Genomic DNA, 14,303 nt, shown 5'->3' with positions numbered 1-14,303 from the left:
ATGTGTCCATACATAATTTATATGAGAGAATTTATTGACGCACGGTTTGACAGTTCTGCTGTGAAATAATTTCATTACGACAGCAGGGTGCATATTTTACGAAGTAATTTTCGATGTTATGATATATTATTGACAAATTCATATAAAACATTATTTTATTTAAATTATATACAGATCAACGTCTGTCGGGTCAGCTAGTACATAATAATAATAATGAGTTTAAAGTAAAATTGATGTGCTTGTAACAATACCGAATCCATCAAAACTACTTCGTAGAATTTTGGCAAAACGAACTACTGAATAGATTTAATTGTAATGTTGCAAGAATATTATAACAAGGCGTAGTATTATTGTTGCTTTTTAGCAGTCGACGTCACGAAGAGAGCCTTATACTGTACATTTATTGAAGCGTTGATCGACAAAAAAGTTCCAATAGTTAGTTTAACTTGCAAAAATATGGGGTCGATCGGATCTTTACACTTTGTCTACATATTTAACTACACAATTTTTCATGATGATCGCTTGTTGGTAATTTTAATATATATAAATTACGTGACACGTTGTTTGTCCGCGATGGACTCCTAAACTAATAATAATATAATAATATTGACACACTTTTTACACAAATTATCTTGCCCCAAATTAAGCATATATAGCCTGTGTTATGGGGTGCAAGACAACGATATATTTAATACAATATACTTACTTAAACATACATAAATACATAGTATAAACATACATAAATACATTTAAACATCCAGGACTCCGAAACAAACATCCATGTTCATCATATAAATGCTTGTACCTACCGGGATTCGAACCCGGGACCTCTAGCTTAGTACCTACTAAGCTAGAGGTCCTGGGTCACTCGGCTATACATGTGTCCAAAGCTTACACCCGTTTTTAAATTTAAACTAACGACATTTTAACAGTTATTACCTGTTAAAATGCATTTCTTATTTCGTTCGGAGTGTTGTTTTATAACTCTGGTTGTTTCCACAGGAATCAAAACGAGCCGAGTGTAACTACAGAAAGGTAGACGGTGACTGAGCTGGGTTGTTAAACAAATATAGGTAAATATTATCATCTATGTTGAAACTGCTCGGCGATTGAAAATACCGTTCTTAACCAGTTTATCCTTATAATCATTTAATATCCGGAAGAAATCCGAGCCTTGCTCGGATTTTTAAAAATGTACAAAACTTGACCAATAGAAAACTAATAGGATATCTGGATTCGAGCCCGGGTATTCTGTCTTCCGGATCACCTAATGTCCCATCTGATCTCTCACCCCCGAAACTACCTGTATACTAAATTTCATTAAAATCGCTGGAGCCGTTTCCGAGATTCATATTATATAATATATACAAGAATTGTTCGTTTAAAGATCTTAGATTTAAATAACTTTAAACCGTTATTTCAAAAGAGAGGACGGGCTAAAATTTTGTAATACTTACCTGGGATACAATAATCTCTAAAATGAGGACACTTTCAGTAAATTTTGCCAAAAACCATCTGTCTATAACAAATACCATCTCCGAAGAAACAAATTGCGCTGAACTCCATAATGACAACTATGACAAATACTATCTTGACTCCTGTCAACAGCAATCCCCCTGAAAACGTACTCTGGAAACTTCACGAAACGTAGAAAGCTAAAACACAGTTGCAATTACATGCGTTTTAATCCTTTAAAAAGTATTTTATACGTATTTTTTTATGTCGTAGGGTATGACAAAACCTAATTAAAAGTTATCCATATACTTAAAGAATTAACGGTCAGAATATTTTATCAGCATCCAAGCCTTGGCGACTTCTCTTCGCTGCTAAGCGAGAACCACCGTTCACATTAATGTGGTTCCACTCGGTCTGATATTGAGCATACTCCTTATAATAGTGTAAATGCATAGGTTTTGTTATATTAAAGTGGCCTCTAGAATGTAAATATATAATTTATTTACTAATAATCCAACAGTTTTATATAACATTACAATAGACTTAAAAATAACTTTACAAATATGCCAATTTAGGAATAAGAATAATAATTACAAAACTTTGATAGGAATACATCTGTAATTTTATGCTTGTAGAATTACGTACGTTAATAATAATAGTATTTAAGAGGTGTGTGTATGTATAAATGTAGGGGAGTGAGGGTGTACCCCACACCTTGAGTGTTTTCGTGTTTATGTTATACAATTTTATTTTCGTGTGAATTCTATGAGACCTTTTGTCTACGACGCGTTATCGAAACTAGTGTTAAGAAAAAGTGGATACAACATTTATGAAAATTTAACGTACGTAATGCGTACAAGGCAAACACGTGGCACCTAGGGGCGCATTTGTAGGTGGAGCCGTGTCCTATCGCCATGTGTTGATCAGCAAGCTGCCACAGTCATTCATGTAACACTGACTTTCGTGCAATAGATACGTCGGCAAACTCGTAGAATTGCACGGAGAAAAACCGAGTTTGGGCAAGATGCCTTACTCCTCGTTTCAAGGGCTCAGACAGATACCTTTTCGTTTGCTTCGGTCCATTCCTTGGTAGAAGCTACACCCGTAACATCCCTTTGTAAGAAGATCCCTTACTATAGATCCACTTACATACTCTTGGGAAGTTGCAAATAAAATAGTTGAAAGTCATTAATTTAACTTAAACTACATTAGAATACAGGAAGGTTGAACATTGCATTAACTCATAGATTATTTAAGATGGAATTCATATATTATTTAATATTAAAAGTATCGAAATAGAAGTTCTATAGATATAAACTATTTCGAGTTCATTGTTGTGATAACTTTTTTGTGGTGAATGATTTCTCTTTTAAAACAATAAGGTTAGTGGTTAAGAAATTTATTCGTTAAATTCAATACAAATTTAAAAGAATATTCCACAACATGCATTTTGTATAATAATTTTATACTTATGCAAATTACAACTTTGAATCAGTTAACATTTGGTACATAAGTTCAATAACAGTGCGTGTCGGACGCCCGGTCATGCCGCGACGGAGATAAGGAAAATCCCTTCCTTTGGTATAAGCCACGTTATAGGTATCTAAGTGAATCCATTTGCTGTCGCAAACAAATTGTTTTAAAAATGCCGCACAATTTGGCGAATCTCCGAAGATGTGCCTTCCAGTGTTTGCCACGTCGGCAACCTGACAATCTTTAATACGCTGCTCGTAAATATTCCATAGTGGCATCCGCCATACTCTATCACCTGTCAGGCTGCTAGCTGATTCTAAATAATGAAAAAGCTCTTCAGAATTTGTATAACAAGCACAGGCAGCGCCATCGAGTGCTTCTATTAATTCTTCGGACATTGTGCCTATATCAACGATGAATTTTGGCCAATAATTTCGAGAATAAACTAAACTATCTGCAACCAAAAGGCGACCTTCTCGGGATGGCATTCTTATATGAATTGATTTTCCATTTGCAGATTTAACAACATCACCAAATTTAGGACTCTTACCGTTTGGCATTAATTCGCATAAAGGTAAGACTCCGCGAATATTGACAGGTAACTTGAGAAGTGCTGCTGCTCTCGTTATTGCAAGAACACAAGCTGCTCCAGCCATATCTCCTTTCATATACTGTAATTCGTTTCGGGGTTTTAAATCTAAACTGCCACTGTCAAAGGTTACACCTTTTCCAATCAAAACAATGGGGCGTACACATTCATCCGTTCCGTAATAACTTATCTCGACATATAGGGGTGGTTGAATGGATGATTTACCAATAGCAACAAATCCGCCCATTTCATGACTGGCAGCCCAACCTTGCGTTTTCACCTCAACATTTATATCTAATTCACAAAGAAGATCAACTGCAGTCTTTGCAAAAGCCGTCGGCGTTAAAATATTTGGTGGCATTTCTTGGAGATATCTGGCTAAATTTTGGGATTCGGCTTTTAATCTCCCCACATTCCACCCGAAGGCGTCACAATCGTCAAATAACTCTACATTTGTAGTTGTCATCATCGGTTGCTTTTCACGTGATTTATACTCTTGAAATTGCCAGATAGCTAAGTTTGATCCCTCAGCCGCAGCTTCGGCATTGCCGAATGACTCTACATGTATTGATGACGGATGAAGTTTTTTTAAAGCATGGGCCCCTACCCCTGCAGCGATACGTATAGCTTCTTTACTTTCGTCTAATTTTTCTACATCATTATAAGCTAAACATTCTGTACCTAGTCCGGCAACAGCTACGTATGCGTATCTTGAGTCTAAGTCATAAAATATTCTATGCTCCCCGAGTTTCGGTATTGGTGCTAGTTTGAGTTGCCTCCAAAGTTTGCCGTGGGTTTCTTTATCAAATTTCTGTGCACTTGCTGTTAAAATGGCGCCTTCGCCTTCGACGTGTTCATTATAATATACTCCAAGTACTAGTCCTTTATCTCTTACAACACATGCATTTGGATCGTGAAGTTTCTTCTGAACAGTTGGGTGAACACAATCGGAGCGTTGGATACGAAATTGTGATATCAATCGAGAGCTTATTACAGTATAACGTCGAGACATAATAAAAGATTATTAAAAACCGTAAATTTGATCTATTGAAATAGTATTTAAAATTTATGATAATTGAAATAAAAAACCGGACTAAAATGTTATCAAGTCATAGCTTACTAGATTATAGAGAAAAAAAAGTAAACATTCATGGCAAGAATACTTTAAACCTCCACACAATATTTATTAGATAGTACATAATTAAGTGATAACACCCTCGTTGACACGTCAAGATGTTTTCTTCTTTAACCATGGTGGATTATAACGATTAAATAGTTGAGGAATATTAAAATATATTGTTTCTTGTAACTGCCGGTATATTATGAGAAACAAAAGTGGTATGGCTAGTCGCTCGTCTTTGAAAAAGAAAACCCAAAAAGCCAACACCAGTAAACATACATCAACTGTGTAGTCTATGGCTGATCTTACCTTTAACTTTGCTTTTTTTTCTAACTTTTGATAATCTATAGGAATTACAATGGTTGCCCGTTCAGCCGTTTTAAGAATAACTTGGGCGCTTTCTAAAGAGCTTGCATGTTTCTGTCGATTATTTTCTTGACAAATTTCTTTAATATTAACTGTACTTTTCATTTTTTCTAATTTTCGAGCCCTATCTAGTTTCTGTTGTTTACCCTGGATCTTTTTAAATGTTGTTTTTTTATTTTTCTTTACTAAAGATACATGATTTTCATCAAATTTGCTTGATGATTTTGCTTCTGTATCTTCTCTCGTATTATATTCCTGATTTTCAGCAACAGATTTTAAATCTTCAGTATTAAGATACAGGGGAGTATTAGACTTTTTGTTACTTCCATATTCTTTCACAATGTTCCCATAATAATCAATAACTGTTTTTCCTTCATCATCCAGCTGATCTTGTTTTGACTCCATTGCACTCACTTTTTTAGTAACATTTACTTCAATAGCTGTATCGGTTGATTTTGGTTTGTCTTTTCTGCTTATTAATTTCGGTAAACCAAAAGGTTTTTGAATTGGCAAATTTGTTAATTTTTTTAAAATATTAATTTTATCTTCCTTCTTATTTAGTTTGTTTACTTTTTCATTTGATTTATGTAAATAAGAGTTTTTTGTATTTGGCATATGGGTATCTTTTTTTTTAAGTATTGGTTTAGGAACAAAATTGGGATCAGGGAGAGGTATCGGTTTCATTATTAATTCTCTTTCTATGTTTTCGTCGCGTACTTCTATAAATTCATTATGTGACTGATGAATTATTTTATCTCTTGGGTTATAAGTTTCGCCTTCGTAGGAATACTGGCTTTGTCTATCTATGTCTTCTATTAAACTTTCACCCTCTTCATCAGAATACTCACCGCCTGATGAAACAGTGCTGGCCGTGTAATCCTCATCGAAGGACATTTGCTGCGAATTATGAACTGTGTCTTCGGACTCCTGGCGGTCTTGGGATTTATATCTGTAGTGCCTATTCTCTAAAGAATCTGTTTTTATAAATATATCTGGTGTTTTTATTGTATTACTCGGTGTTTTAGATTCAATCGCATATAATTTGGGACTTTTGTTTTGTTCTATTTCTATATTATTATTTCTATATTCTATCATTTTTTCACTCTCTTGTTTTTGTTTACTTTGTTCTTCTTTCATGGCAACAGCTGTATAAAACCTTGCCATTGCTCGTTCATGCAATAATTCAGTTGAGCTGACGGCATTTCGTAGAGCTTTGAATGGGAAAACATTACGTGAACTAAGTTCTGGTGCTGACAAAGAAATCGGTGGGGGTGACAGCGCGTCTTCCAAATCTAGTTGAAACGATTTTCTTTTTTCTGAAATGAAATACACTCAGATAGATAACGTATAATATGATGACAATATAATATTCTACTTAAAATAATAATTATATTTTATTAAAACAAAATTCGCGTCACCATATAAATAGTTCGCTGTATAATTTAAATTATTTAAAATCGCAACTTAGGGATTAGTCTAGAGTTCAGTCCAGATTAAGGTCACACGTGGAAGAATATTTCTCGTTTGAATGAAGAAGTAAGTATTACATTGCGGATGATACCGGTACCGATATTGCGGTGATTGTTAATTTTATTATATATGAAAGTGAAAGAGTGAAGTGAAATGCAAGTAGCTCACGTGGTTGGAATTGGTGAGTCAACCGCTCATGAAAATCCACACCACCAGGTCAAAAGATGCGTTGCCAGCCTTTACTTTAGTAGTATACATGCTCTAAGCTAAGGTCCCTAAGGTGTATCGGACCGGTAAAACAGCCAGTAATTGATTCCACAAAGTGGCTGTGCGAGGTAAAAAAGAATATAATAATAAAGGTTCGAAATTCATTTCTGGTTTGACCATGACATGATACTCTGATTATTGTATTTTACTGCATAAACTTAACTGTTTACTACTTATGCGAAGAAATTTTTGTTAAAATATGTAATAAATGCGTTTACAAATAGTTGATGTCGTGATTAAATCTAATAGTAATTGACATATAATGACAATTGTATCTTGTATACAATTATACCTACATAATTTCGCTTAGCTTATTTTAAGTCATATTTTTGTATAATACTCACCAGCTTTTTCTGCTGACTTATTATTGTCTGGGTAAAGGACCAGCATAAACTCATTGCTTTCAGATGGATCACGTGCTGAAACTGACCTCTGTCGTCTTCGAGGCACTGGTGAAACTTGTGCCTCTGATATATCTTTCGATGGCGTGTAGACTGGAGAACTTGATCCAGCTAAAGTACGCTTTCGTCGAGGTGCTGGTGATACTTTAACTTCCATTGCATTCTCCTTTGTGAGTTCTTCATTTATTATCTTCGATTCCACCGCTAGAAACTCCATATCCACAGGTTTTCCTGGTATTCGTACGCATGCTGACTCTTCACTTGGTGCACTCATGCCATATGGACTTTCTGCTTTAACACGAAAACGATATTCACTGCCTTCTATCAAATCGAACAGAATAATGCTGGTCTTCCGACTTGTTGTAGCTTTTAACCAAACGTTCCAACCAGTTCTGTAATATTCAATGACGTAGTTGCCAATGCGGCATCCACCGTCATCTTCTGGGGGCTCCCAATCTAATGTTACGGACTTGTCAACTTGCCTGGTGACAGTAACTCTTTGTGGTGGATCAGGAGGGGCAGTTATTGTGACTAAAAATGCAGCCGTGTCTTCGCCTATGTTACTTTTAGCAAGTACTTGGTATTCTCCTCTATCACTTCTTCTAGCCGAGTGAATTTTCAAAATGGAAAACTTTGAAGTGGTTGTTATTTCTATTCGGCCATCTGGTATCAATGGTTGTCCATCATGTCGCCACTCAACACTTGGAACGGGCTTGCCTACGATAGTGGTTTTCAAATAGACAGTTTCATTAATCTCATAAAGAAGGCCATCTTCGTATTGGCGCGGATAGCGCAACTTGGGCGCAGCTTCTAAAGTGAGATGCGCTTTTGTTATTGTATGTCCTAAACGATTCGTGGCTGTACATTTAATTTCACCTTCATCACTGGGAAGCGTTTGATGAAAAATAAGAACGCTAGTAGCTTCAGTTGTACATATTGCCGTTCTTCTACTGCTAAATATTTCAAAATCATCTTTAAACCATGCGATGGTTGGAATGGGTTTGCCCGAGAATGATACTCGAAACTCAGTTTTATCGTTTTCTAAAGCTATAACATCATCTAGATATTGAAGAAATATCGGGGCTTCGTTCTGTACGCTATCGGAGTTAACATTAAGTACGTCAGATAGTTCGCTATAGTCCGACTGTCCGACGGCATTAATCGCTGCCACACGAAATTGGTACCTATGTGGGGGTTCAAGGCCAGACAACACCAACTCGGGGCGTAGAACAATAGGAGGTGAAGTGCGCACCCATTCTGATGACCCGAGACGATTACATTCAACTTGGTATCCTCGTAAAGGTGCCCCTCCATCATGGACGGAGGTAGTCCAACGTAACGTCACAGCATTAGGTTCGTCATCCGAACGTACCGGAATCACATCTGGTTTTCCTGGCGCAGACGGTCGCCCTGAAACCATAGAAGAAACATTGAATCCCGCTATCGATCAGTTGATTTTTAAAATTTAATATATTCTACTTGGAATACCTATGTACTAAGAAGTCACCAAAAATCCTAACATTAATATGATCATCATTTCAATCACAAGTACCGACATTAATCAAATGAGAGTCATTGGGCAATTGATTTTCAGCAAAATTAGAAATGAACGCAAAACGATTAGTTATTTGTTTTGTTGTGCCGCGCGCGCCAAAGAAATCGCAGCGGTCGGACCTTTTAAAAATAGCTCTTCAAGCAGGGTCGGCATTTGTAGTGCACGTGTGTGATACACATGTGTTATGAGTCGTAGTGACTGTCGGGTGAATGGGTTGATATTCACCTGCTGATCTCCAATGAACGTTTTTCTTGGGCTTTAGACCGGCGTAGGAGTTTGAGTGTTGGTTGCCCATGGCGGCCGCGATATCCGCCGGCACACTGACCGCTACGTAAGTCACCAAAGCCCCTCTGTACCCTCGCCTCACTCCGCTTGCGCTGGGAATAACTCGCCCGCCCGCCCAGATGCAAACTTTATCAATCTTATGGATCGCTTGTGATTGATTTTGATTGACGTTTGCCCACACCAAGACACAACATACACCCACTTTTTATTTAGGTACATGTAGATATACGTACTGAATTAGAATCAATCCAATTCCGTAAAATTGAAATAGTACTGTAACTGAGATTAAATTTGTTTCATATATATATACGGTATGCACTGTATTCCTAACAGAACTTTGCTAAATTAAATTATAACTACTGAATAATTAATGTCCAAACAGTGACATCTATTGAAATAGATAAAGCTTACTCTTGCACACAATAACTCTGAAGCGAATGAATCCAAGACCAGAAAATTATTCAAGTCGTGCAGTCCTTTGAACAGTGAAAGTAATTCACGCTCTATTCTATAGATGGCGTTCAAATTAAAATGTGCCTGAAAAGCAGAATTCGTATTTCATTTTACTTTTCTTTAAAAAGAAAATAAGGCAAGCTATTCTTAGTTCACAGAGTACTTTTCATTTTTACTAGCTCTCGTCTTACTTACTAGTTGATATGGGCTGTATCATATTATATTCTGATATTTAATTGATTAGGCTATCAAAGTTAATTTACTTAAAGTCGTTAGTCTTCCCTGAGTGTAGGAATTTACGTATATTTAAATCTTTGAAATAAATTCTGACAGAGAGTAAAGAACTATGATGTCAATCCATCGCGCCATTCGTAGTTTTAGAGTTAGAAGTTGTTACGTGACGCCAGTGAAGTTTAATTGAACTGCCAAACATTAGTTAGCGTTTCCTGGTGTATAACATATTCTTATACTAAAAAAACTTAGTGCATCCTCAAAGCTCACAGAAGAGCCCATCTCTTAAAGGAAAGTTCAAAACAGTTACCTACTCATTATTTTTAATGACTTATTGTATTCTGTTCTTACCTGCATGGCCATTCACATACTGCCAACAAAACTATATTATGTTCGTGGTAATTATTGAAAAAATATTTAAAAAAATTCCAATATGATTGCAACATTTAATTTTTATTATAAGTATTAATAAGTATTTACTTTAAAAATTATATTTCTTAAACCATTGTTCGACCAATAAACTTTTGTGATTCAAATCAAATCAAAATAAATTTATTCATGTAGGTTACGCAAATGACACTTACGAATGTCAAAAAAATATCTGCTTATTGAATCTACCGCTACTTCGTAATAGTTGAGCTAATGAGAAGAAGTAGCAAGAAACTCATTGCCACTCTTTTATATCATGATTTACATTTCCATCGATAAACAAATCATTTCAATTACAATATAATATGTAAAATGATGCAACAAACATACTTAAAAAACAAACATACATTCGATATAAAAAGTACTTATTCGAAAAATAATGATGGTGTCGCGAGGTTTTGTGTAATTTAATTAAAACTCATTACTCATTACCTCAGCTACCAAATTGCAGTACAACGTATAATACTACGTACATCGTGACTAATCATGTTTCTTTCTGATCACATTTCATTTTAAACCGCTATTAAAGCAGTAAAGTTATATTTTTCTCATGAATCAAACTAGGTACACATGATACAGAGCAGGTCACGACAGAATGTATCTAAAAATATTTATTAACAATAATTGTTGTGCAATCCTCAGTATTATATTAATCTAACCATCGCCGAGTGGCTCAAATCTTTACTCAAACCCACTCACGGCATATTTTTAGAAAACTATTACAAGTAAATTCGGCCGCATATATTTAGGACTGTTAATCATGTTTTTTCTGGTAGCTTCATAAGAATCAAATTTCAGCTTGAAATAATTACTTATGTATGATTTGCACATGCTTCTAATATATAATATATATTAGATAGATTGATGAATTTTTTATACTTATGCGGATTAGATTATAGTCCCTACAGCTCTTGCGTTGCAGATCCGACTACAGGTCAGGTGGTGGTTTTTTACTGGACGGAGGTGATCACCTACTACTTCGTCTGGTGATCACTGAAAAAAAGTTTAAGCTTGCTATGCATCGTAGGTATTTGTTTTTATATTTTTAAATACTGTTCTTAAACACTGCGTACCATCAGAGTTTATAATTATGATTTGAATCAAAGATTTGAATATTAGATCTTGATAGCCGTCGTGTTTTGCAGCTTAGTTTTAGATTTAACCTCCTGTTTGCTGATGTATGAGACCACAGTTTAGTACTCAAGTTATAAAGTTAGCACACAAGACATTAAAATCAATTTAAAATGTTTAGTACGAGTAGCAAAGAGTTTGTCAGGTGAAGATGAAGATGAAGTGGCTTCATCTAAGAGAAATAACTCTTAGATGATGCCACAACCTGAGAGTTGAACAAAGCACACAAGATTTTATGACGATACGTCACTCGAACGGTTAGGTCAGTTGGCAGTGCACTGCCACGGAACCCCAGAGGTCGTGGGTTCGAGTCCCGAATCGTTCATAAAATTTTGTTTTTCAAATTTTATTTGTATCACCATAAATTAAATTATACTGCGAAACACGCTGCATCTTATGATATAAATCTTATTCCAATCGGTTCAGTAATCCGCTTTTTTTTTTAAATGAAAATAAGGGACGAGATGATCAGTACGTTCAGCTCATGGTAATTGATACGCCCTTCCCATTACAATGCAGTGCTCCAGATTCTTGAAAAACCCAATAATTCAGAGCGGCACTACAATTGCGCTCGTCATATTGAGACATAAGTTATCAAGTCTCATTTGCCCAGTAATAGTAATTTCATTAGCTACGGCGTCCTTCACATAGAAACACAATAATGTTTACACATTACTGCTTCACGGCAGCAAAATAGCCTCCCTCTGGTAAAATGATTACTTTTTATTAATATTTTTCATTTATATTTCGTGCTTACTGCAGAATTCGATTGGTTACGTTAAATTTATTGCACTCCAGCGTTGTGTCTGAGTTATTACTTCATCATGATTACATTAACATAGTTACGAATTAATCAATGCTAATTACCAATCATAATTTACTTTTTACGCTCCATTAGCATTCTAAACGCATGCCAATTAATATTTAATAAAACATTATCTTGTAGATTAATTTGTTCAGTTCTGTGATTAATTACTCTACGTTAGAAGTTGAGTCCACCTTGGTATCGAAATTCCCAAATATATTGATTACAATTACAATACAAGTCTTTGTTCGCGTAGATTTTATAGTGAAAACCTCTTTACGCACGTTGAGAACTTTGATTTGTGGGTATCAGCTCGAAGCATTAGACCGTTAGACATTAGAACTGTTCTGTGAACGGCTAGACAACTTGGTGTTGCGTAGGGACATCGCTTCATTGTGTGTCTTCTACAAATATCACGGGGAGTGTTCCGAAGAGATGTTTAACCTCTGACCTGAATCCTGGCGCCGAATTCCACTTTCTCACGACACGTCACAAATTAGGATATCTACTCCAACATCGGGTTGTGTGGCGTTCCTCCACAGTGCGATTTTCAAGGAACTTTCTTCCACATACGGCCAAGCTATTAAATGAGCTTCCTTGTGTGGTGTTTCCAGGATGATACGACATGAGTACCTTCAAAAAAAGCGCTTACACACTTATAAAGGGCCGGCAACGCTCTTGTGATTTCAATGGATTACAAATACCAGGAGAATGTAAGCGGCGGTGATCACCTAACATCGGGTGACCCGTACGCTCGTTGTCCTCTCTTCCAAAAAATAAAAACAAATTGTGGAAAGGGAAAATTTTCAAGGAAGTTATTGGTTTTACCCCGTTTTGCAAATATCGAATTCTCATCTAGGTAGATAGTAATAATTATAATAATAATTAAAAGGTTTATTTGGTTAAAAAAGTTAACACAGATCTTATTAGTAATAACAATATGAACATTAAAGAATTAGTCGGGGTTATGTTTGGAATGAATTTCCATTTACGCTGCGTACGTAAATGCTTACGTAAATGGAAAAAAAATTGGTATATTGAACTTGTTCAATAATAATATTATATGTCTTCTAAAAAGCGTCTCCTACTAGGTGACCTTAATTCCCGTTTATCACGTCTAGAAATACATCACTAGATTTGTTGACGAGCCAGTTGCATTTCATAACCAGGTTTTTGAAGTATTCGTTTTAATGTAGGTTTTTAGTTAGCGCTATTTACTTAGATGTACGCATTACAAGCGAATGCGTATACGACCTACATCGAGTTGGACGGTAGCCAGATCCGTCGATATACACGGATAGTTTCTTCAAGGTGACATTGCGCTTTCCAGCAATACATGAAATTATGTGCCGACTTTTTGATTTCAAAAGTTCGTATTGAATTTGGATGATAGGATAAGATTAGCGTTGACGAGTTTTCTTATATGATTTGAAGGCGTTATGGCTTCTGATAGCAACATTTCTATCGCAATCTTTACTTTTAATACTCCTAAGGCGTAAGTGAAGTAAAGTAGAGAAATATGTTATAATAATAATACATTACAATCCTCGAATTGAGACCACGTAATATTGGTCCCACAAAATGGACCGATGATCTGGTCAAGATCGCCGGAATATGTTGGATGAGGGCAGCACAGGACCAATCTTCGTAGAGATCTATCAGGAGGCCTTTGTTCAGCAGTGGACTACTTTCGGCTGAGATGATGATGAAGGCATAACGTGATAAATACTAACAATTGTATCATCTGAATTTATTCGCTACGGACATTCTTAACCTAACGGGTGTTACCGCCAAGCTAGATGTCCGCAACCGTATCGTTCATAAATCTTGATATGTTGCTCCATCCAGAAGATCTACCTAACAGTTGATTGTCAATCCCAACCCTAACAATAGCATGAGATTTACTTGATTTACTTTTTAGAAGTTTTGAAAACATAATAGTTATAAATAATTTAAAAAAATACCAAAATGAAGGAAATCAATTGAGTGTAACAAATTAATTAAAAAAGTTATTTAATTTATTAAATTATTAAAATTATTTTTTTGAATTACTGACTGTTGGTAATACAGAAATAGGACGATAATTATTGTAGACAGAAGTGATTCGAAACTTAAATATTAGTGTAATTTTACAATGTCTCAGAAGGTCAGGAAACACAGCATTTTTAATACTACTAAAAGTATTGCAAGATAAAGTGCAGTATTAAAACTAATAAATTATTTCTATGTGACAAACAAAAGTGAAATTAAAATATTGTTTACGTTCTTTGATA

The 14,303-nt window shown here is 35.5% G+C and overlaps 2 protein-coding genes across 2 annotated transcripts; both read right to left on the bottom strand.

The window, feature by feature from the left end:
• Positions 1-2,838: 2,838 nt before the first annotated feature.
• On the bottom strand, positions 2,839-4,686 carry LOC126978847 (cytosol aminopeptidase-like). The gene has a single exon (XM_050827952.1). The coding sequence runs from the start codon at positions 4,527-4,529 to the stop codon at positions 2,934-2,936; it is 1,596 nt and encodes a 531-aa protein (XP_050683909.1). The 5' UTR covers positions 4,530-4,686; the 3' UTR covers positions 2,839-2,933.
• Positions 4,612-9,284, bottom strand: LOC126978842 (uncharacterized). The gene is made up of 3 exons (XM_050827941.1): positions 8,922-9,284; positions 7,085-8,551; positions 4,612-6,319 (listed from the first exon to the last, which is right to left on the bottom strand). Exons 1-3 carry the CDS (start codon positions 8,989-8,991, stop codon positions 4,746-4,748), a joined length of 3,111 nt encoding a protein of 1,036 aa, XP_050683898.1. The 5' UTR covers positions 8,992-9,284; the 3' UTR covers positions 4,612-4,745.
• Between the last annotated feature and the right edge of the window lie 5,019 nt (positions 9,285-14,303).

Source organism: Leptidea sinapis, chromosome Z, assembly GCF_905404315.1.
Source record: "Leptidea sinapis chromosome Z, ilLepSina1.1, whole genome shotgun sequence".
NCBI classification, from domain to species: Eukaryota; Metazoa; Arthropoda; class Insecta; order Lepidoptera; family Pieridae; genus Leptidea; species Leptidea sinapis.
This window is presented reverse-complemented; position numbering and strand designations above follow the sequence as displayed.

Bases quoted from the DNA above. Each gene is read 5' to 3' on its own strand.
- LOC126978847 (XM_050827952.1), bottom strand. From the start codon at position 4,529: ATGTCTCGACGTTATACTGTAATAAGCTCTCGATTGATATCACAATTT.
- LOC126978842 (XM_050827941.1), bottom strand. From the start codon at position 8,991: ATGGGCAACCAACACTCAAACTCCTACGCCGGTCTAAAGCCCAAGAAA. The intron at 8,552-8,921 runs GTGAATATCAAC...CTATGGTTTCAG, and splicing joins CGTTCATTGGAGATCAGCAG to GGCGACCGTCTGCGCCAGGA. The intron at 6,320-7,084 runs GTGAGTATTATA...ATTTCATTTCAG, and splicing joins TAAGTCAGCAGAAAAAGCTG to AAAAAAGAAAATCGTTTCAA.